Genomic DNA, 25,184 nt, shown 5'->3' with positions numbered 1-25,184 from the left:
TTGGTACTCAGAACTAATTTTTCACTCTACAAGCTTTTTTTGAAAAACAAAACATATGTGGCTTTATACATCAATCTACCTTCTGATCTTCTCCCCAAATATATCGATTCTGCTTCTAATCTAGTGGATCAACCTGAATATCAGTATTTTACATGAACAACTGATATTACATCCTCATTCCAAATGTAATGCGATACGATACTCAGACGAGAGCGAGCGAAGCGAGCCCTCGTATATATCCCACAAACTGAATCGAAGAAAATATTATGATCTTGTGTCCTAAATCTCCATATTTAGTTGAAAACCCCCTTATATGACCTCCTAAATCACTTATTCTTCACGAACTTCAAATAAAATCACCTGAACCTCGAAAAAATCACAGCATTTCAGGACCGGTTACTTGACAGATTAAGCAACAAATTAAAGCTCCATGCTCTTTAGTATTGTTGATCTTAATAAAAACTGATTAAATAAATAATAATTTATTTCATTTTTTAAGGAAAAAAATATTTCAATCCATATTTTGTTCCTAGAAAATTCAATCGTAACTTTCGTGGAGTTTGTCGCAACTTTCGTGGGGACCGAAATTTCAAATTTGATTATCTCAGTAGTTTATGGACCGATTTACATGCCTTAAAGATCGTATTTATTATCTTTAGAGCACCTTAAAGGTCTTTGCATTTATTTAAAGATAACTCGAAAATAAAAAAATTCCCACGAAAGTGACGCGGAGAATCATTTTTGAAGAATCACTCTTTTATGCTTCTGAAAATAAAAAGCTACTTTTATAAGACAATTTGTGTAGTCTAGGTTATAAGAGACAAGTCATTAATATTATCGATTCATAAATCACATCTAGGAATACATGTAAATGTTTAGTAATTGGACGCACATTTAAATTTAGTCCAAGGTAGGTTTATAGGTATCATTAGTGAGCCTGTGTGTTATCTGTTTCAGCTTAAACTGCTGAAATGATTAACGGAATATTATAAGCCAGGGGTCACCAAATGGCGGACCGCGGTCCGCATCCGGACCGCCGACCCACTGTGTGCGGACAGCGGACCAAGCATTTTCGAAGATGCACATCGTTAAATAAATTAGGTCTCGACTTACTGATGAACATCTCCAGGATTTAATATCAACAGCTTGCACCTATTTCACTCCAAACATTAGAGAGATAATTAGCTACAAAAAATGACACTTTTCTCATCGATATAAATGTGAATTCCATATTCAGGTACCTGTTTATTTTTTTTTATGTGTGGACCGCGAAGGTCCTTTTATTTCTTAATATGGACCCCGTGCGAAACTTATTATTGATGACCCCTATCATAAGCCGATACTTTGGATCCCAGGAAAGGACATTCTAAAATTAACCAAGAGGTTTTCCGATGTATCTGTAATAATAATCAGTATATATATAAGAGGCCAATTTTATTCTTAAATATTCTAAATACAGTGCGAGCATTTTTCATTTAGCGCCTAGACTAAAAAGGTCAATGACAGCTAAAGCCATGTTTCGCAGAGTGCAGTTATAGCTAATGAACAAAAACATAAAGCTATTAAAATCAATTGACGGTGGTGGACGTAGTGCAATTTTTCACCGTAATCGCTGCATGGCTAACTGACGGTCATTCATTAGAAACCACTAAGCGAATTATAACACGCGACACTAAAGTGTGGCAAAATGTCACTTGTTGGTGTCGCATGCTGATGATGAGATTTTGCAATGAGTTTGAACTTTGAAGGTTTAACGTTGTTCGTGGCGGCTGAAAAGGAAGATCTTCCGACCGAGCGAGATAGCATGCTCGGTCAGGCCGAAGCCCACTGACGTCATTTCAGACGTTGTATATATCTTGCCGTTCTACGAAACTTCGATAGCGCGATGCAGGAATGTTAGGCGAATTGTGGGTACCGCCACAAAGGCAAGATTACGAATTTATCAAAATAAGTCAAATACCATACAATGATAGCTCTTCTGTTACAACTTATAACACAGACACAGTGCAACCCGCCTTTTAGTTAGCCACCTTGGCCAAAAGTTTGCTGACTCCTGCAGGGTTAGCATGGCCACCATAGAATGGTTCATTCTTAGTGCTATACCTCACCGAGAAGCCATCGCAATGTGGCCAATGACGTTACCATGGCAACGTCCAAGCAACGTCTGGCGCCTCTACTTGCCGCAAAGCGGTGTTTTTCTTAAAGTTTGAAAACAGCGCTTTGCAGCGACGTAGAGGCGCCAGACGTTGCTTGGACGTTGCCATGGTAACGTCACTGGCCACGTCGCGATGGCTTCCCGGTGAGTTATAGCACTTACAGTAAAGTAGACAAAGTGATGGAGTAACCAAGGAAATCTGTCAGTTTGTCCGCAAAAACTGTCAACGTTTCTATTCTTTCGCATTTCTACTGTGGACATGCTAAGCCTGCTGATGTGGAGTCACCACTCACCCGTCCAACTCGGCCGTCTCGATGTAACACAGGCCGTTGGGCTCGGAGCTGCTGAGGAGCAGGATGTCGGCGGCCACGAACTGGTCGTTCTCCAGCCTGATCACGTCCCCCACCTGCACACACACAACACATTATAGAACAACAGGAAGAGATACAATAGTGGTGGGAATGTGTGGTGGTGGAACGCTAAAAAAATTATAGACCAACAATTGACGTATCAAAACTTATTACATATCAGTGGAAACCACCACACCGTTGGCACTGTTGTCAGTCGTCTACATATGAGATTTTGTTTGAAAATACTATGATTGCCATCAGGACTTTCTACAGTACGTAAAAGTGCCAATTAATAATTGGTTGTTTTACAGTGCTATATTTCCAAGACTTATGACGTCGCATGAAAAATTTTTCAGGCAAGTAAAACTTTTTATAAGATACGAGGGCACGTTTTTAAGTTCGCGGAGTGAGAGGGTTGGAGGGGGGTGATAAGGCTCAATAAACCCGTAACGGTTAAGGGACTCATTATATTAGTATAAATACGAGGTTTCATTATTTATCATTATAAAGTTCCTTACCAAGCAAGGAAAAGCAGTTGCGACCATAATGAATGAGATGTCATAGGTTTACGGCGACTCTTGTCCAGGAAAAACCATGGCTTACAAGTAGCATAGTCTATTTAAACAAGGAAAAGAACAAAGTCCCTTGAAGACGCTGGGAAGCTGGGAAAGTCATGGCAACGGTCTTTTGGGACTCAGAAGGAATATTATTAATTGATTACAAAGATAAAGGTGTTTCTATAACTGGAGAATACTACGCATAAATATTAGCACGATTAAAAGAAGCCATTAAAGAGAAAAGACGGGAAAATTGATAAAATGTGTGCTACTTTTGCACGACAACGCCACCGATGATGAAGTTAAGGAGGTAGTTTCGGCGTGTTTTCAGGATAAGGACACAACATTTTTTTATGAAGGTATAAATAAATTGATTTAAAGATCTGAGAACTGTATCCGTTTTGCAGATGAATATATTGAAAAGGAAAAATAATTTGGGTTTTTTATTTTCGTAACACACCTGTACAGACGCCCATTTCTCCTCCACCAGCTTGCCGTTTCGCAGCGTCTTCGCTCGCCGATGGTTGACCTGGGAGTCGTTCTGATGACGTTGCTGAAAAAAAAACATTTCATAAAAAAAAAAGTTTTTAGCTTTTTGATTCAGCCAACGGCATGTGGCATGCCGCATGCGGATGCAAGGAAAATAAATAAGTTTTCCTTGCAAGCCCAGCATGTTTATACAGTGATATTATTGCAGTTAATTATTATAATAATGATTAGTTTTCGTGTTAGATATAAACAATAGCATTAATAAATATCATTGTACTAAGAGGAAAGGAAATTAACATTATTATTTTATCGTAATAATAATAATGACGGTTATAAATTATCATAATATTTTCCCTCTCATTAACGGCCGTTCCCAATATTTGGTCTATCTCTGGTTTTGCCCTACTAGAGATAGGAATAGCTCACAATTGACATAAAATATATGTCTCTAATGTCTAATGTGAGTTATTCCTATCTCTAGTAGGGCAAAACCAGAGATAGATCAAATATTGGGAACGGCCGTTAGTCTACTGAACAATATATCCGGAATAAGATATGTCAGTTCTATGACACTATATTGGGCACTTATGGCATAATCTTCCATATAGATGACACGACAGAATCTTACAAAACAGCTCGAATTCGCTATATCTATTCATTCATATTTTTCCCATGTCAGATATTAAGGTCAAAGTGTTCTAGGCCTCAGACATTATCGAGACATCTCCTTAATAAATTCCGTCAGTCAAATTCCGACAGAAAAAGGCTGGCCTACTTCCTTATTATCTTTGGGTATTTGGATACATATTCAGAATAAGGGGAGGATAAAGTAAATGTTTTATTACTACACAGTATAAAACAATCTTGCTTCCCTCTGTCCCTATACAGTATACACGCCGACACCTTTAACACTTTGTATTTATATTAAATTCTAATTAGCATAAGTTAAGAACTACCTTATTCATAAACGAGGAATAATATAGGAGCTATAGGACTAAGAAATCCATGTGGCTGTCATCTTTCAAATGTCTTCCGAAAAGGAGTAGGTCCTATATTCGGCTGTATTTTTTTTTGTTCCACCCATAATTTAAAGACAGCAACATGGATGTAGCGACAATGGCTTTGTATTATATTGTACACTTATTGAAAGTTCCAGGAATATTAAATTACCAGAAATAAATACAGAGTTCTAGAAAAAATCCCAAAGCACTCAATCTCTACCATAGAGTGGACATGTCCAATGTCCATCTAATATAGTTCAATTACATAAGCGTTTAGGCGACTAATTGTCTCCAGGGCCGTCTGATTGTGGTTTTGGGGTCAGTAGGAGGCCAGCCGGGACCGTTATTGAGTGATGATATCGTCACCTTCTTAGTTAATATGGTTGGTCAAGTACGAATAGACATAGGTTTATTGCGAAGGTGCCATCGTGGAAATTGATTCCTAGGCAGTTGACGGACCTACTACGTCATTTGGTCGGCTTATATCAATTCAATGTTAGCTGTGATCGGTCGGATGGGTTTGACATAACGCGAGTAAATTACTTAGGTCGCCATCTGCCTAGGAATCAACTTCTCTGATAGTACTAAGATTGCAAGAGCTTAAATGACTTCAAATTATATCCGATTTGCAAGTTTGATATAGTTGCGTTGCCTAAACTAAACAAAGGGCAAAATTTGGCGTGACTAGAGCCTAGCTCTAGAATCGCATAATATGATTTGCTATTATGCACAAGGTGTTGTCGACATGCATACGGACCCTCGCGATTATTATTTTATCATAGGGTGAAGTCATTTTCGGCAAAACTTAACCGTTAAAGAAAATACCATATTTTGTATTGTACAGAAGTAGATCATTTTGCTTGCGCTAAAGTGGATAAATTAAATGGCGTGCGATGGAGTCAGTTTTGTTGCATGTTGTTTAGTGTGTTAGCGATTAAATTATATGGTGCGGAGACCACAGAGAATTCCAGAAGGAAATACATATTTCGGCAACCTAGGTAGGATTGTATAGCAGAAACGTAATAAAGGGACAATGATAAGCCAAAATCATGCGTTTGCATGAGTAAAGCTATCAGGCTTGCGACGTTTACGTATAGCGCGCATTAATCTTCATATTATGCCCTACCCACTATCCATACCTATATTAAAAAAATATGTGAAAGTTTGGCTGCCTATTACTTTTTTTTACTAAAATGCAGTTCAGTACTGAACCAATTTGCATGTTTGGTAGGTATAAAGTCCCGGGAAATAAACATAGGATAGTCTTTATCTCTGAAAAATGTTTAAGCGATAAGCATGTTTCTCTGCAAAGTTTCAGGCAATATTTAGATAGAAATAAAGAAACTAACAAAATAAAATAAAATTAAAAGCCCAACGGAATTTTTGTTTAACTCTACATAGATTAAGCGAAATGTACAGAAGGAAATTTAATAACACCAATTAGCATATCGATCTTATGAATATACATGGTGTTCGGTGGTTAAGATAATTGTTAAATAGTTTAATGTTTAGTCATTAGACAGCAGTCAGCACTCAGCGAACATTGCGTGTCGATATCGCATAGTAATTATAGCTTACTATTTATATCTTACACTTTATCAGTATGATTTACTGATAAAGTGTAAGGTATAAATACTAATGTGGCGGTACCCACAATTCGCATAACATTCCTGCATCGCTCCATCGAAGTTTCGGAGAACGGCAAGATATAATACAACGTCTAAAATGTCGTCAGTGGGCTTCGGCCTGACCACAGAAATGGATATAGTTAGAACCGCCATGTCGCTCCAATTTGTATGAACACGAGCGTGTCACTTTTTTCATACCTACTGTGACGTTACAACTAAAGCGGCAATGTATTATGAATCATGCGGTACACACGCATTAAATAATTGATTTTAAAATAAAGGACACATGATTTAATAATAAAATTACTTACCGATGAAAATAAACCTATCCACTATTTAGATCAACGTTTCTAGTCGAATTTCCACAGCCCAATACGGCACAATTAGACATTTTTAGAATTCCGATTGACGTCCAATTCCGATAACGGTGGAGCGCAGACTAAAGAACAGACTTTCGAAATTTTGACATTGTACAACGTTTGGGAACGCGATGGCACGCGAAGTACATACACATGGCAGTTCTAACTATATCCATTTCTGTGGGCCTGACCGAGCATGCTCTCTCTCGGTCGGAAGATCTTCCTTTTCGGCCGCCACTAACAACGTTAAACTACTTTAATAAATCAATAAATTTTATGATATACATACATAATTATACATACGTATAAATACTATTTCTATGACTCGTGGCCATTACGTCTTCTAAGTAGAAGTAAAAAAATAAATAAAAAAGTAATACTTAATTACTAGCTATAATCATGAATATTATAATAAAAAATAAAAAAATAAACAAGCCTTTATTTCATAGACGATTATTACACTCAGAATAAAAACTAAATATGTAGGAATTAAACTAATTATTAATCAAACCAGAAACCCTCCGCGGGTGAATCTCCTCCAGAGATGCCCACTTTTCTCTATCTTGGGCTATGTTTGTCCATCGTGGCCCGGCTATAGATTTTATGTCGTCTGCCGATCTTTTAAGCGGTCTGCCTCTGCACAGTTACGTTTACCGAGCGGGCCATTCCATCGTGTCACTCTTATGATCCAACGTTCATCCGACAATCTGGCTACATGGCCGGCCCACTTCCATTTTATGAGCGTAGCACAAAGCATCCGTTGCTTTTGTTTGCTCTCTTATTTTTTTTTTTTCATTTTTTTTATGCCATGAATATTATACTTGACGATAAACTTAAATCATTGAAGATTTCTATATAAAAAATTAAATTAAGAAATTTAAAAAAACCCCCGCCAAACAACTTTAAAAAGTAATGAAATAATATTTACTGCCTTCAAGTTCAAATAATTCCTAACTTGTGTAAAGTAATATTTCTGTCCATAATTGTTGTCACGGTGTGTCGGGGGACCGCTAAGTAAACTACACCCTACAACCGCCAAGTCGCTGATTATCTCGATTCAGTTCGCTGTGAATTGATCTTAAACTTGTTATAATATTGTGAAATCAAACTTCTACATTAAAGCGGTCCCCCGACACACCTTGACAACAATTATGGACTAAAATATTACTTTACACAAGTTAGGAATTATTTGAACTTAAAGGCAGTAAATATTATTTCATTACTTTTTAAAGTTGTTTGGCGGGGTTTTTTTTAAATTTCATAATTTAATTTTATTACATACATTTTAAACTTGTGTGGTTATAGTGCAGAATGTTAATTCCTATCAACAGAATCATATTCTCATGATTACCATTTATTAATGTCCTTTTCGATGAGGCCGTTAATATGAGCCCAAACATGAAACCTCCACTTTGGGTTCATACGAAGCTCGGTTCCTATAAAATCCAGGTGATGCTGCAGTAGCAGCAAGTAAATATTTAGTGTTTATCTACTTTTTACTGGTTGTCACAATCAAAATGAGCCCAAACACGAAACCTCTGCTCGAAGTTGGCGAGGAGTTGGATATCCTATTGATTACCAGGTAATGCTGCAACACTTGGTCAACTTTCCATTATTATGTGTATACGTATATTGTATATTCAACAGACAGACAGACAGACAGACAGACAGACAGACAGACAGCTGAGCTACATTTGAAAAAGGAACACCGAGGTCAAAAGATCTCGAGAATTGTCACACCTGTCGAATAACTCATTATTTGAAATACTTTTGTACAAATATTTAAATAATATGCATATTGCATCAATGAATGAATGCAGAAATATAATGCGCGTACAGAATTAATCTGCTACAATATCGTCAAAAGAGTTTTGTTGGACAAATTTGAATTTACTACCGAAAGAGAATAAATTGCATTAATAGTTTCGGTTGAACATTGTCGAGAAAAGATTTTTGAATTGCAAATATTCACTGAAGGGTTATTTAGTTTTATATTGTATTCATTTATATTGATCTTTGGGTAAAATAACAAAGGGTAGAATTTAAAATTCTATACTTATTAGTTATTACTTACAATATTAATAAATTTTAAATCATCCATTTTGATTACATCTTTTTGAATAAAATTTTAAGAAACATTCCAATCATAATATGTAATATTATTATTAATTTTACTCAAGACTTAATTATGCGTAAGTGCTAACAAATTGTGCCAATCCTTGTTCACACAAAACGTCATTGTTTCGTTATCGTCCGTATTACTTACAGTGTTAAATCATTACTCATCAAATTAGATTTCCTATTTCCTCTGTTCGTTTTATGCCTAAAGGTTTCGTTCCGATCAACGCGGCAAGCGATTACTCTACGCCACTACAATGTAGCGGAGACCAATGTCGTTAGACCAACCGTCGGTAGAAAATGAAACCTATAATCTCCATCGCAAAGTGGCATTTTATTTGAATTTTTGGCGGTCGCAGTCGCTCGCGGTAAAGATCGGCAAGTACCCTTAAATCACATAAGAATTATATAACTCTGACCTGAATTGCAACCACAAACTGTATTCAAAGCGAAAAACATCTCTACATTAGCTCCACTTAATATAATAGAGTTCTCGTAAAAGTAATAAAGTGGAATGTTAAGAGCTAGCTCCAAAAAACAAGGAAATAAGGACACGGTCGTTGCCCTGGGCTTCGCTATTTCGCCCTAGATCAGGGGTTGCCAACCTTTTTTATAGAGCCTACTTCGGATTTAAGAAGTTAATGTCCCTTTTCATTTACTTCTGAGTTTTGGTGGTATTTTCATTATAAAAAAATAATATACTCATTGAATACTTAAAGGTTATATTATCATGTTCTAGTAATTAGTCGATCCTAGGATTAGCTCTTGTTCTTGCTTAGCAAGGGTTACTTTCAACGGCGAAATTAAATTAGATAAAGGTGACAGGTTGACAAGGTTGACAAAAGAAAGCAGCAGTTCTGGCTTTGTCTATTCTGATTTCTACCGTTGAATGTGACCAAGTTATCATCAAATTAGTTTTAATTAAAACAACAATATATATTTAGACAATACATAAATATAAAACCTTACCTCCCTTACCCTTTCCTCTACGTAAGAGCTCTAACGTAGGTACCGTGCCCGTGGCTGGGAACTCCTACCTACTAAAACCACCTGCGATTTGCCATCATCCGTATACGGAGGGATGTCCTGGACTCTACGACCGGCCGATCTACCTCAAAAGGACAGGACGTCCACCAAAATGAGGGAACGCTTCGGCAATGGTTGGGAACTCCTGCTCTAAGCGTTTCATATTCGACTTTACTTGACCTCATAACTTCTACAGTAAATCAATGTGAAGAAAACGTTTACTGTTCACGTCTTTATGGCAAATGGTTCCCCATAACAACAGGTACGTGATTGGTATTCACAGGATATCATTTAACACTATGGTTGCTCATTTTCCCTAGATGTACTGCGGTTGTTTTGATGACACATAAAGTTGTTTTCCATTATGCTATCATGGGATAAAGGTATGTTATGACGGGTTAAGTATTCATGTCAATATCATGACCTTATCTTCCGCTTTTTGTAATCTCCGATAGTTACTGCCCGATTCCTGAGGATTTTTGATAAGAGTTTAAATAAATAGCACTTATAATTGGTTGACGTCAAATGCTTTAACCAATAAGCAACACCATTAAAATTTCAAAGATGAATTCCCGTTACAGCACCTTAGTAACTATGCGTAGCCGGTAACCTTAGTAATGGGCTAGAATATGGCAACCTAGTCTTCTCTTACTCTCTCCTCTACCAACCTCTTACTCTAGTCACCATCTTGCAATTTTCGATCAACGGAGCAGTGTTAAAATTTACGGCCTTTTAAAATTTACGCTTAACTTAACCCAGACTGATGCAAGTGAGCAAAAATATGTATGTTTATTATCTTTCTTTCAAAATTATCTCTTTAATATTAGAGCTATCATAGTGACTTATCTTTACAACGCCCCATTACTCCTTGCGTAACCCCATTTGCCAGAGTTAGGGTTGCCAGGCGATCGGATAAAGCCGGGCAGAGTAAGGCTTTTTGCTTGCGTGTCCGGCCAAAAGCAAAGGGGGACCGGCGGGAAAGGGAGTCCGGCTTTTGTAGAGCCTCGAAACTATAACTTTATATAAAAATCCTACATAACTTAGACGGTTTTACACCTAATGAGATGTAAAATTGGATCTATTAGATGTTAAAAATTGTTTTATTAAAACAGAAATTTTGTACGGTGTAACATACGAGCTGCCGAACGTATTTCAACACTAAAAGTTTAGATTCTAAGTACTCGATAGCAACTCTTTTTTTGTACTAATGTCCAGTCAAGCAGACTGCTTTGTCCGGCTTTTCGGTTCAGCGACCAGCACCCGTAGCATGGCTACAGTAGAGATGCGAAAATATAGACAAACAGCGGAGATAAACTGGCAACCCTAGCGCGAGCGGATATTACGAATCGCTAGATGAGGCTGTTTGTCTTGGAATACCACATTCTTATTCACTCATCATCTTCGTCATAATCATTCGGTATAAATCACCACCATCCTCGCTTTCACTTGGTCTTTAATATTTGTCATCTTTATGTTAGTGGTGTTTTCCTATTAACAAAGAACTACACCGCCAGGACAGTGGCAGTGGGCTAGGCCCTACTTATTAGGCTCTGCGAAATAATGTTTGTTTTGTTTTCTTGTTCATAATCTATGTCCACTAGTGGTTGGATAAATAGTGTTATATTGAGAATACTCTTTTTCTTTTTGTCTAACCTTAAAAAAATGCGACAGATGCATCATCTTTCGGATAATTTCTATAGAAGAACTATGATAATGCAATATGCATACTTGATACTTCCAATATCGCAACGTATAACCAGCATATTATTCAATCAGTGCTACCCGTAATAAACACAGCGACCCACCTCTAAATATGAAATTGACAAGCCAAGCTGAAAATACGCTTCAGGTATTCGAGCAATTTATCATATCAGTCGTGTCGCAGCGACCGGCGAAAGTGTATTTTATTTCAAGTTTTTAAAACATTTAGCTTGTTTTTAAACGGGGATTACTAAACTTTGAACATTTACTATATGTCTGGCGAAGCAATCCCTTTAGACTTTTAGAACTTAGAGGTCAATTCTATAATCTATTATGTTGTGAGTAACCTCTTATGTTATGTAAATCTTATAATAAGAAAAATAGTAGGTACAAATCACGGACTTTGTGTTAGCTCCGTGGTACAAATGGATATGATCTTTTAATTAATATTATGGGACAGTAGAGCAAGGCATATGCATAGGTTTCAGATCATAATATCAACGGAAAACCCCAATTTTCGTACGTAAATACAAGCATTAATTAAATCTTAGCCCATCCTTACCTATAGTTAAGTTAGTAATTACTAGTGCCATATCCTATGTACACAATAGACATAACTACTCCGTCTACACTGCTATGTACTACTTATCGACAAAAAAAACGTCACTTACGAAATCATCGTAGGCGTCCTTGACAGCTGTCAGCGCGAGCACACCGATGAGGGGTATGGCGGTGGTGATGGGCGTGAGGGACGAGATGGCCGGGATGAGCTGCAGCACCAGCAGACACAGGAAGTAGAAGTTGGCGAGGCGTTGGAACTGCTCCAGCAGGTTCAGCGGCAGGAACGTTACTATCGAATACTTGGATGTCTTGATGTAGTTGTTCTGGAACAAACGTAATGTTGTTAGAATGTTTGTAAAAATCAGTAAGTACGCTAAGGCTCAATGTATACCACCGGCGCGGAATGGAATGGAAGCGAATTTTTGCAACGAAACTGTACATAGCACAATGAACTTTAATATGTCAACAGTAAAGCACGCAAAATACGAGCCAAAAAATTGGACGCGCGTCTTCCGCGGAATTCTCGAGAATTCTCCGGTGCCAATTCGCTCGCCTAAGATGAAATTGACGTTTCCATTCCGTTCCATTCCGCGGCGATGTAAATTGAGCCGGTTTTTGTGGCTGCGGTAGAACCGCGAAAGCGACGGATCGACAGAAATCTATCATTTTGTTGTCTCTACAGTCTACTCGTCAAGTGTTTAACTGTAAAGTACCTAAATCTACTTGCACAAACTATAATTGCTACGTTTGTTTCAATTTTGTTGCAATACTACACCAGAAGGTGGTAAAGTACTATTAAGTCTTATCTTTATTCAGATTTGTTTTCTAAGCCCCTAGACATCTTACATCGCAACTCAATAACCTATCAGAGCCCAGAGGGTAACTATTTGCATAGGTTACGGTACTCAATCGCAAACTTTAAAGGACGCATCGTGAGTCGTGACTACCATTTTGTAGATGTAATTAGAAACGTCTGTTGTTCTTGAGTAGGTGATATACAGGGTGTAACAAAACTAAGTGATAATACTTAGGGTGTGGTGTATGTGTTCCTTGTAAAGAGTTCACTGAGAAAGTAGCAGCGCTGAAACACCAAATTTTTTTTCACTTTTGTATGGGCAAGCCGCCCAAGCGTCACGAGTTTCCCCATACAAAAGTGAAAACATGTGGTCTTACAGCGCTGCTACTTTCACATAAAACTCTCTACAAGGAACACATAATACATCCTAAAGTATCTATATATTAATACGTGAGCCAAAAACTTTGTATCCCTTTTGACGAAAAATGGGGAAACGTAGGTGAATGAAATTTTGCACAGTTATAGTTTATATGGTAAAGGAGTGTATCGAGCTAATATTATTTTTAAATTATGCTTTTATCATACATTTTTTTAACAAATAAAACATTACACTAGACTACAACATACACACTAGGAAAAATGACAGATTTTTGAGTGACAACCCTGTACATACGAATTATACTCTTTTATTTATGGTTGAAGTCTGTTGACAACAAAGTGACAAATTGAAAATGGATTATAGTTTTTTTATTGAATCTGAGATACTATTAGACATTGCTTATACGGCCAGTCTGAGATCAGCTGAGTCCCAGAGGCAAGAGTTATTTATTTTAAATAAAAAATATGATAAAGTCCATATTTTTTTTACAAAATATAGGTAGCTGTAGTCCTAATGTGTAATTTTTAGTTATCTACAAGATAAGGCTTTATGCGTAAATAACCTCTACGAATGTTAACTATTCACATTATATTACTGTAAGCGAAATTAAGATAAATGCTTGCAGTTATCTAAGCGATGCTGCAATTTAAAAACTTTTATCTTTAAAGGTTCAGGAGTTCTGTTCAGTGCCTTTGGACCAAGAGACACCTTCGTATGAACTTTCTCTTATTCGTAACATATGTTTAAGTTACTAGAAACAACATTTTAACCACTATGAGTCTTTTGATAAATTTCAAGGATTTCCCTCGATTGCTCATAGATCCCATCATCAGCTCACCACTTTCGTAATTATTATACAAAATCAAGATTATGTCCTATACAACAACACAAGAATTTTGAAAATGGTCCACAAACAGCGAAATAATCATCAAAAACATCTGCTTCGATGCAAAGTATCACGAAATACATCAATAATTGGGTCATAATGTCATCCCATGGCATAATCATAATTTTGATGATGATGATCAAATAAATTGATGTGTTGGCTGATGCTTTCAGTTGTTTAAACAACGCCGAAATCCCCAAACCTGTATTCAAAAGTTCTGTTGGGTACCTTCGGATCCAGGGTATAACCTGGTGCGAAATCTTACTTTTTGGTAGCATTTACCTCGAATGCTTCAGAAAAATTGAAATCACTATATATTTCCATACAAATTTCAAGGAGTCCCCTCGATTCCTCCAGGATCCTATCATCAGATCACCACTTTTGTCAACATGGTACCAAATTCGAGTCAAACCCTATACAACACAAAAAGAATTTCGAAAATCGGATCGAAGTCGGTAATTACGAAAATATCTAAACTATTCGTGTAAAAACTATGGACATATCGACGAAGCCGTGAGATATCAAGAGCCGTCATGATATCTCAGGCTTATTGGTATGCTATTAAACAATCATTATGCTATTAAGTATTTATCGAAGGATACAAATACGGCGTAGGCACTACATAAACAAACACACAACACACATTCATACAATGATAAATCATTACCCTTCCTTCACTGTGGGGTAAAATTATAATGTGAATGGGTCTACATGCGCCAATCTGCGGCATATTCAATCGTACCTAAGCGAGCCTAGTGCCGCATTGGTACAGCATCGCCCACACTGTTAGATAACTGCACTTAATGTGCTACTGAAAACTATCCGTTCAGGCTTTACTTACTTTCATACCCGAAATTAAGTTCCAAAACCGTCTAATTTCGACTTTTGAATTTGAAAAATGAGCTTACAATATGACCACAGTTATAAAATGTTTTTTTAAATTGTAAAACATACGTAAATAAACTATAAATAACAATAAATTTAGTAGCAACCTAACTTGAACTACTATACTTACGTAACTAAGAAACTTTAAATAAAATACAACCTTCTCATTTCGATTTTTAAATTTTCATAATACGGCTTATGCAACATGACCATAGAAAAAAAAATATGGTAAGCCATACAAAAATAAGAGCAAAGACCTTCAACTCAAACTTGAATAAGAGCAATAACCATGACTTTGTCCATTCTGCCAAAATACCTCACGGATTTCATTGAAAACTCTATGAGCATGTGAGAAGCTAACAGCACTACCGATACCGGTGCCAAAAAGATTTCTCTCTAGACGATATAATTGAACACACATGACTCATATCGCAACTTGTGTTTTTTCACAGAAATAGTACTAGATTATGGCGCAGCGTCACACATTTCTTTGCCCGTGATCATTTTTAATGATATTTAAAAAGCTATATTATTTGTATTTCGAAAGAACATGAATGTTGTACGGGAGACAAGTGTAAAGTTTTCTGGCAAAAATCCGGTGCACGCCTCCGGTCTCATATTGATTGCACCGCCGCGCCGACCTAACCTGATACTGTCAAGGTTGGGGTAGGTTATGTACTGTGAAGAGAGCACCATTTTCGGTATTTTTGTTCGTTATCAAATATTTAATTATTAGTTTCTGCTAGGGACTTCATCCGAGTGAAATAAATAGTATTGGATGCTCCATTTAAATTTAATTCCCTTAGGGTGGAATTTTGAAAATGTTCTTTCTTAGCGGATGCCTAGAGGTTCTAACTCCTTACAATCTTTCAACTGATACATTTCAGTTAATCAGCATTGCCTTTATGATTTATTTCATTACATTACCTCGCGTTGTTACACTAATATTTGATGGGTAAAAATACCGAATTTACCCAAAGCGAGTCTAATTTCCATAATTATCAGTACAAAATACGTGGGTAAACCGTAAACATACGTCCATATATTGGCGATACGAGTACACAATACAGACATAGCGCAGCGTTTAGAAATAAACTTACTGTCAATAATTCAGATCGCTGTCAGAAATGCGGGCCGCAGTGACAGGCGCAGTCAGGGTGATAAGTTCACGGCTAATAAAGTCGAGGGTAGAACAAATAACAGGGGAACGTGCAGGAACTACAGGCCGCACGTGTAGAGTAAATAATACAGCTCAAGTTTCGGATCTTAGATGCTAGAAGGCAGCACTTTCTCTGTGTAAGAGAATTGTTGAAACTATAGGTGGCAGTCGGTAGAACATGTATTAAGAAAATAATCGAGTACCGGATTGACGACACTAGTTCGCAAACCGCAACATCTTTATTATACCTGTTCCCTATAATGCTGTGCCATGATTACCCCTGGGAGTTGGGACTGAAGGTAACGTCTAGGCAGATGACAAGCTATATGATATTATATTTATTTATTTAAATCGGTATATTATGTTAGTCACTATATATAATTTTAATAAGTGATTATTATATTTTAAATAGTAATAAGTAAGGTACTTGATTTTGACAAATAGTTAGTTATAAATGGCGGGAGGATTATTTACTTCAGTTATAACTTCCTCTTCTCATATTTAAGTAAATAATTATCTTAAATATGGGAAGTACATTAATTAATATTTAGAACTATGTATTTAACTTATTCTTAGCCATTTTTAATTATTTACTATATTTGAATTGTCAACGGCAGTTCGTTTCTTTTGTGTAAAATGGTATAAAAGCCAGCCATATTGCATTGATTGATGCATTCTGTAAATAACTTTGAGACGTGTAAGGTGAAACTCTGTTCGAATAAATACCGCTCAATGTATAGTTATTCAAGACTTTTAATACTCTCTAATATCTCAGAAGTGGGATTATTTCAAAATGTCCGGTCCTTATGCTGCGGGACTTGGCAAAAGGAGAAGAACGCCCAGACTTTCCCTGACTCTCGACGATTGACGGCGAAGAAAGTGATTTTTTTTTTCTTTTATAAACAGTAATTCTGATAGTGAACCAGTGATAAAACGACTCAGAATTACTAAAGCTGATGCAGAAGTGATACCAAAGTTTGAACCAGAAGACGATGCTTGTAATGTAGCTACATGGCTGCATAAAATCGACCAGCTAGGAGGTTTACGGATGGAACAGTATCACCAATTGACAGTTCATCGTGCAGTTGCGTTTACATGGGTCCACTACGCAAAAACTGCCTTGGAGCTATGATGGTTCGAACGAAGACTGAAAACGATGAAATGACGATGACCAAATATTACCACGATAAAGTCATCAAAATACAACATCCAGACGCGAGCATGCAACATCTTGCGTTATAAGAGGGTTTCCGAATGAACTACAAGCTAATGCGAAAGTCTACTTGGAGGAAAGGTGCAGGTGATGGAAAATCGACAGCTCTCCAGCCAGGAATAAAACGCTGCTACAGTTGTCGAATAGTAGGTCATGAAGCTTTTCAACGCCCCGGTCATACGATGGCTAACTGCTGGTTCGCGAATACAGCAGGAACAACTCGGCAACCGCAGAATTCAACACAAGTAAGTAACACTTTTTATACTTCAAGTAATATCTTAGTGAATAATATTTACAAAAAAAAAAAATGTGTGGGTAGGAGCCAATGAACAAGAATAATGAAAATGAAATCTAAAGTTTTTACCTTGTAATACTATATTGAAGGGTTTTGGAGATAAAATAGATCCAGCCATATACATACTGTAAAACAACTGCCAAGTGATATAGACTTAATTATTGGACAATCAATGATCAACCAGCCTGGTATTAGTTACTACCATACAGCTAATTCTGCCACTTTTACTGAGACTATAATTCGTTTGACATTTACAAACAGCTGACAAATATAAGTGATAGGTATAGGTATGTTTTGCTGAAGCGTGATACAATTTTACCTAAAAATAGTTGCTGTAATATTGATGTGTTTGAAGATATCGATTACAATGGGAAATTCAATGGAACAAATCCAGCTTATATGCTATTCCTGAATTTTTTTTATATAAATCTTGGAGGAGCTGTCAGTGTTGAGGGTAATTTAAAGGCTAAATATTGGTAAAATTGAAATAACTTGTTAATTTTATCGACTCGAATACCTCTACTGAAAATATGACTTTATCGACTGAATCATAAATGGCATTGAATCGGGAATTAGGGGGTTTAGGTAAGGCAGATATTGGTGAAAGTTTAGATAAAAATGATATTAGATAGATATAAACATTTATTCACTAGGGATACAATAGATAAATGCTACTGCATTACTGCGTCGATGAAAAACTAACGATATTTTGGAAGTTGGTATCATTTTTCACTCTATGTCTGAATATGCTAGTCCAGTGATTTTAGATAAAAAGGGTGGAGATTACAGGCTGGGCATTGATTACCGAAATTTAAATTCACAGACACTCAAAGATCGGTACCCTTTGCCTCATATTGAGGACCAAGTGTTAAAATTTGTGGCTGTGATCTCCAGGTTAATACGGATGCTAGTTAACTAGGTTTAGGGGGTATATTAAAAATAACAGCAGGAAGGCACATTTAAACCTATAGCCTATTTTGGTAGAGTCACATCCAAAGAACGGTTTTACTATAGGTTCGAGTTAAAAACATTAGCCGTTGTGGAATCTTTAAAGTGTTTCCGTATTTATATAATAGGAATCCCTGTAAAAGTTGTAAAAAGATCTTGTTCCTCGTATTGCTCGATGGTGGCTTAGCATACAAGACTATGGTCTGCAAATTGAGTATCGTCCAGGTAATAGAATGAGACATGTAGACGCTCTTAGTAGGAATCCCGGTTATGAAACAGTATACGTCATTGAGGAAACTGATCGGATGTTATTATGTCATTATGTAGGTCAGATATGCCTGCAGGCATCTTCGAAGTGGCAACGCGTTTCTGCCGTAAATTGCCAATCTAGTTACGTCAGTAACATAGAATATCATTGGGCATACGAACAACCCTGATATAGTTAATAATTATGTAGTTAAGGAGGATAAACTGTTCCAAAAAAAAAGACTCTAAATGGAGAACGATTTGCTGTTCCCAAATTGGCAAAATAGTATGCAGAAATGATATCTCCCCCCCCAGCTGACATGAATGACACCCTGGCTTTGACAAGTTTGGTTTTCCTAAAATGACCCGATATAATAAGGAAATTCATCAATTCTTGCATTCAATGTGTTTTCGGTAAGGGTAATTATGGGAAATCTGAAGGAGAAAAATTTACATCTTATAGAAAAAGTACCTGTACCCATGCACACCCTTCATGCCGATAACTTAGGATCATTTGTTAAGACTAGGAATGGCAACACATAAGTTTTTGAGGTTTTTGATGCGATTCACAATTTGTTTTTGCTAAGCCCGACAAAACTTCTAGTTCCATAAAAACCATAAAGTACTTAAAAGATATTATTTTCCAGTTTACAAACCCAGTCCGCATAATAGCATAGAGGCAAAGCATTTCCTAGCCGATACCTTAACCAATTTACAGAAGACATGCAATTAAATATGTCCTTAATGCTATAGCTAGTCCCAGATCAAATGGTCCAGTGGAAAAAGTAAATGGTACCATCATTGATGTACTGAACACTATGCCTGAAAATGAAACTGTTTTGGATGATAAATTAATGGATATAGTGTGGGGTATAAATAATACACCTAATTCTACTACTTCCTTCCTTTCATTTAAACTTATGTTTAACCATGATAACTCTAAATTACCAGCTATTCCATCCAGTGGTCCTAGTGACCGTATTTCGCAACGACAGGCATTAACTGAAAGAAGGGCAACAGCAAAACTACTAATTGATAAAAAATATGACTGTTATGAAAAATAGATTTGACAAACCTCACAGGAAATGTAGGAAAAATTCAGTCGGTGATCTAGTATTGTGGAAATGGTAAACCCCAATGCCAAAGTGACCCAAAAATTTAAAAATAAGAAGTTTTCAGCTGTAGTAAAGGGTGAGGTATTAAGGCCTTATAAGTCAGTAACTTCTGATAGGTACTGACAGTTCATCTAGCGATGCTGAGGTAGACACGGTGATTTAATTGATTGATTAGAAAGTTAATTTTAATATAATTTTTGTATAATTTAAATAATAAGATTAGGGATAATAATTTATACAGCATCATGTGTACAGAAACAAATTTTATTTATCTAATAGGCATTTACAAATTTGATAACTATTTTATTATTATCACACTTTATCTTTTCTATTTCTGTATTCCTCACAATTGATAATAATATAAATAAGAAACTGGTCCCGAAGCTGCACCTAAAAGAAAAAAATATATAAACATAATTCAAGTCTGTGTGACCAAACAGTTACAAAAATATTAGAAACATAGCCAAAGCATCAGTTTAGTTCTAAATTAAAATAAAGTATATGTGACCTGATCTAGTCTATGTGGCCTGCATCTTACAATATATCTTAAGAATATTATTTGGTCCCGAATTTGCACCTAAAGAAAAAATACTTATATTACATAATACAAGTCTGTGTGACCAACAAGTCTGTGTGACCAAAATATCTGTGTGATTAAAAAGTCTGTGTGACCTACTCGTGTGACTACTAACTGGTGTCTGTGTGACTGTTGTCTGTGTGACTGGCGTCTGTGTGACTGGTGTCCTTGTGACTGGTGCCCGTGTGACTGGTGTCCGTGTGACTGGCGTCCGTGTGACTGGCGTCCGTGTGACTGGCGTCCGTGTGACTGGCGTCCGTGTGACTGGCGTCCGTGTGACTGGCGTCCGTGTGACTGGCGTCCGTGTGACTGGCGTCCGTGTGACTGAAGTCCGTGTGACTGGCGTCTATATGACTAATGTCTACGTGACCGATGTCTATGTGACCGATGTCTATGTGACCGATGTCTATGTGACCGATGTCTATGTGACCGATGTCTATGTGACCGATGTCTATGTGACCGATGTCTATGTGACCGATGTCTATGTGACCGATGTCTATGTGACCGATGTCTATGTGACCGATGTCTATGTGACCGATGTCTATGTGACCGATGTCTATGTGACCGATGTCTATGTGACCGATGTCTATGTGACCGATGTCTATGTGACCGATGTCTATGTGACCGATGTCTATGTGACCGATGTCTATGTGACCGATGTCTATGTGACCGATGTCTATGTGACCGATGTCTATGTGACCGATGTCTATGTGACCGATTTCTATGTGACCGATGTCTACGTGACCGATGGCTACGTGACCGATGTCTGTGTGACCGATGTCTGCGTGACTTATGTCTACGTGACTTATGTCTACGTGACCGATGTCTATGTGACCTAATAAGTCAGTGCGACCTTACAAATATTCTAAAAAGTTGTCTGCGTGACAAAATATTATGTTACTGATAAGTGATAACAATGCAACAAAACTAAAAATGCATAAATTACCTTTAGGCTTCTTAGGAAAAGGCTGGAGATGAGATGTGATACTAGTACAAGATTTTTCTGACGTCAATGTATATTTTACTTTTATTTTTTTTATTTTTACAAAATACTGTTGCGGTGTCTTCCTCTGTTTCAGACCACTGGCAGTTCTGGCACTGGTACAGCACAGGGGAACAAACCATGGGAACGTCGTGGGACACTCCTAATTGCAGGATGGCCGAGTGTTAGCGGATGTCAAAGGACAAGCTATATGATATTATATTTATTTATTTAAATCGGTATATTATGTTAGTCACTATATATAATTTTAATAAGTGATTATTATATTTTAAATAGTAATAAGTAAGGTACTTGATTTTGACAAATAGTTAGTTATAAATGGCGGGAGGATTATTTACTTCAGTTATAACTTCCTCTTCTCATATTTAAGTAAATAATTATCTTAAATATGGGAAGTACATTAATTAATATTTAGAACTATGTATTTAACTTATTCTTAGCCATTTTTAATTATTTACTATATTTGAATTGTCAACGGCAGTTCGTTTCTTTTGTGTAAAATGGTATAAAAGCCAGCCATATTGCATTGATTGATGCATTCTGTAAATAACTTTGAGACGTGTAAGGTGAAACTCTGTTCGAATAAATACCGCTCAATGTATAGTTATTCAAGACTTTTAATACTCTCTAATAACAGACACTATCAATAGGAGCTTTCAATGAAAACCATGAGTTTTAAATTATAAAAACGCTCGACGTGCAAGCGGAAAATTTGGAAATTTTCACTACCATTTTGTTCGGAAACACTTTTACCTACGTTAAAAGTACAAACTTCTTTATCTAAAGCTTTTACTCATGGGGGCTTAATAAAACAAAAAATACTAGTTTTTTTTTTAATAACTAAGATATGCAAGAGAAAATTAATTTAAAAAGCTATGCTAAAAATCTGTGATAGCCCAATGCAAGGATACTAGACATTACACAACTCTATATTTTAATTAACTCTACCGTCTGCTAATCCGTCTGTATCTAGTAATTTAGAAAATTGGTTTACACGTTCTTATGACTAAGCACTCGTATCAGTCTAGAATTGTTTCAAAAGGTCACCTATATTTGTATCACTACGGGCTTTAGTAATTCCATTCAATAAGTTTCCATTATATTACGTCATACCGTTAAGAAACCTGACTTGAATTATGGAGTCTTAAATTTTTTCTCCAAGTTTGAGAATACGCGCTAAAATTTTATAAATAGAACATGTTATTTCCTAAAGAATTTTCTATCCACCAATTAACTTGACAGTGATCAGGTATGGAGAATCCGTCAAAAAAATTGTGAATAGCCTATTCGGCACTTTATCAGAAAGTGGTTAAACAGGCCCTAAATTGATTATCTTTGGTTAACTTTCAAACATAAACAAGGAAAACATACAATAATTGTTACTATTTGAAAATACACACGATTTTAAAGTCCAACAACACATGAAAAATGCGTAGTTTTTATTAACCGACTTCCAAAAACGAGGAGGTTACACGTTCGGCTGTGGATATGTTTTTTTTTTATATACATAAAAAAAAACATATCCACAGCCACATAAAACATATCAACATACGTTCAACGATTACTCCGCCGTTTGTGAACCGATTTTCAAAATTTTTGTTTTGTTATATAGGGTATTACTCCAATTTGGTACCATGTTCAGAAGTGGTGACCTGATGATGGAATCCATGAGTAATCGAGGGAACTCCTCAAAATTCAAATGGAAACATATGATTTTTTTGGTTTCATATGAAGTATTCCATATGTTACCAAAAAGTAAGATTTTGCACCAGGATATACCATGGTTCGAAGGGTGTGAACAGAACTCCTTACTCCTTATGGATACATGTTTGGGGGTTTCGGCGTTGTCTTAAGAACTGAAAGTATATACTACTGTGCAAATTTCCTTAATCATCATCATCATCACCACCATTCCGCCATACATTCATGAGTAATCGAGGGAACTCCTCAAAATTTATATGGAAACATAATATAGTGATTTAAATTTTTTAAGAAGTATCCCAAGCATGTGCTACTAAAAAGCAAGATTTTGCAATAAGATATACCATGGTTCCGAAGGTGCTAAGAGAACTCCGGATTCCTTATAAATACAAGTTTGGGCGTTCCGGAGTTGGTTTAAGAACTGAAAGCATATGCTACTAGGCAAGTTACATTCATCATCATCATTATCACTACCACCAGTCACCACACCATGAATTATCTAATTATAACCCTTACTAGCTACTAGTCCGCGTGGACTTCAGTTAATAGCACGCGATGTCAACAAAATTGGTGTCAAAAGCTTTTATAAAAAAACCCTGGTACCCCTTAAATAAAAACACCCAAAAACAGCTGTGCAGTGTGCACATAACTTATTTAATTTTTTTAAATTAAACTTTATTTATGCCAAATTTTAAAGTATATTTAGCCCCCCAATTACACAACTTTACCCATAAACTATTAATTTTATCATTGATAGGTTTAAGGTTACGTGATACCACAGAATATATATTAGTAGTACCAACAGAAGTCTCACTTGCGAAACCCGTTTAAAGAAATAACGACTCATGTTACGATACTATTAAGTTCAAATTCTGACCGCGCAGTGCTAGGTGCCTACAATTATATTCACCTACATGTCCGCTCTCTGTCTATCGCATAACTCGTACCTTTTCTGACGAAATCAATGTTTTCGCCTTTTAAAAACAAAATATTATTTTTTAATTACTATTGGTATTAATAGCAAACCTTTTTCTAGTAATATAATATTTTAGTAACCCAACCTATATTTTATTCCGTCTTTCATTCATATTACCGTCTTCAAAATAATGAAGATTGTGTACATATATAAATAGTTGAGGTTTAGGAGAGTTATGCATAAGGCACATTAAAGAGTAAGAATTATTTAACACTTTTTTGTTCATTATAAATTATTATTGTTTTTACCCTGGAAGTCGGTTTTAATTTTTTGTTAAAAATAATAATTCTCTAAACCGTGTATAACAAGAAATTAGAGCAACGCAAAATGTCTCTGAATCGATGCAAAGAGTGGCCGCGGATTCGTAGTCTGCTCCGGTCTAGAATCATCTAGATCATGCCGACACTAGCTCAGCTCCAAATCAAATTTATACTAATCCTAACACCTCTTGCTACATTGGTTTGTGATTTCAATCACACTTATGTATGTATAATATATTAATGGAACAGCGAGTTCTGAGAACAGTAGAAGTATTAAAGCATAGAAGTAATACTGAAATCAAAAATGTAAGCAGCTACATAATAATTAAAGATCATAGGCCAAATTCCACAAGAGTAAAAAAATCTGGGTGCACGGTAGTGCCCCCGCCAAGGCGAGCCAAGCGAAGCGTAAGGGCACTACCTACCATTTCTCGAAACGTTTCGTCGTATTTTTGAACCTTCGTAACTTTGGTTTGGATTATCTCATATAATTAAAATTTTTAAGATATAATGACAAGAGTATAATAATTAAATGCGCAAAGTTTTAATATCGTAGCTATTATACTTAAGATTTTATAGGTGGGTGGGTAACTTGGCCATTTTGTTATTCGTCATTCTATGGGCTTTGAACGTAATATATTACTTTTCTGTTGTACTTAATCTATAATATAAAAATGAGTCGCTGAATGTGTTGCTAAGCGCAAAACTCGAGAACGGCTGAACGGATTGGGCTGATTTTAGTCTTGAAATATTCGTAGAAGTCCAGGGAAGGTTTTTAAGTGACCTGTGACACGAAGTTC

General features: G+C 36.4%; 1 protein-coding gene across 6 annotated transcripts in view; it reads right to left on the bottom strand.

Annotated features, from left to right (window-relative positions):
* The window catches only part of LOC121734370 (probable phospholipid-transporting ATPase IM), a 96,598-nt gene that overhangs the window by 27,827 nt on the left and 43,587 nt on the right, over nt 1-25,184 (bottom strand). For all 6 annotated transcript variants that reach the window (XM_042124941.1, XM_042124943.1, XM_042124942.1 and 3 more), the window contains 3 exons: nt 12,056-12,268; nt 3,523-3,615; nt 2,449-2,561 (listed from right to left, as the gene is read on the bottom strand). In XM_042124941.1, coding sequence (XP_041980875.1) covers nt 2,449-2,561; nt 3,523-3,615; nt 12,056-12,268 — 419 coding nt within the window. The remainder of the gene's footprint in view (nt 1-2,448; nt 2,562-3,522; nt 3,616-12,055; nt 12,269-25,184) is intronic.

The sequence above is a fragment of the Aricia agestis genome, chromosome 15 (genome assembly GCF_905147365.1).
Source record: "Aricia agestis chromosome 15, ilAriAges1.1, whole genome shotgun sequence".
Classification (NCBI taxonomy): domain Eukaryota; kingdom Metazoa; phylum Arthropoda; class Insecta; order Lepidoptera; family Lycaenidae; genus Aricia; species Aricia agestis.
This window is presented reverse-complemented; position numbering and strand designations above follow the sequence as displayed.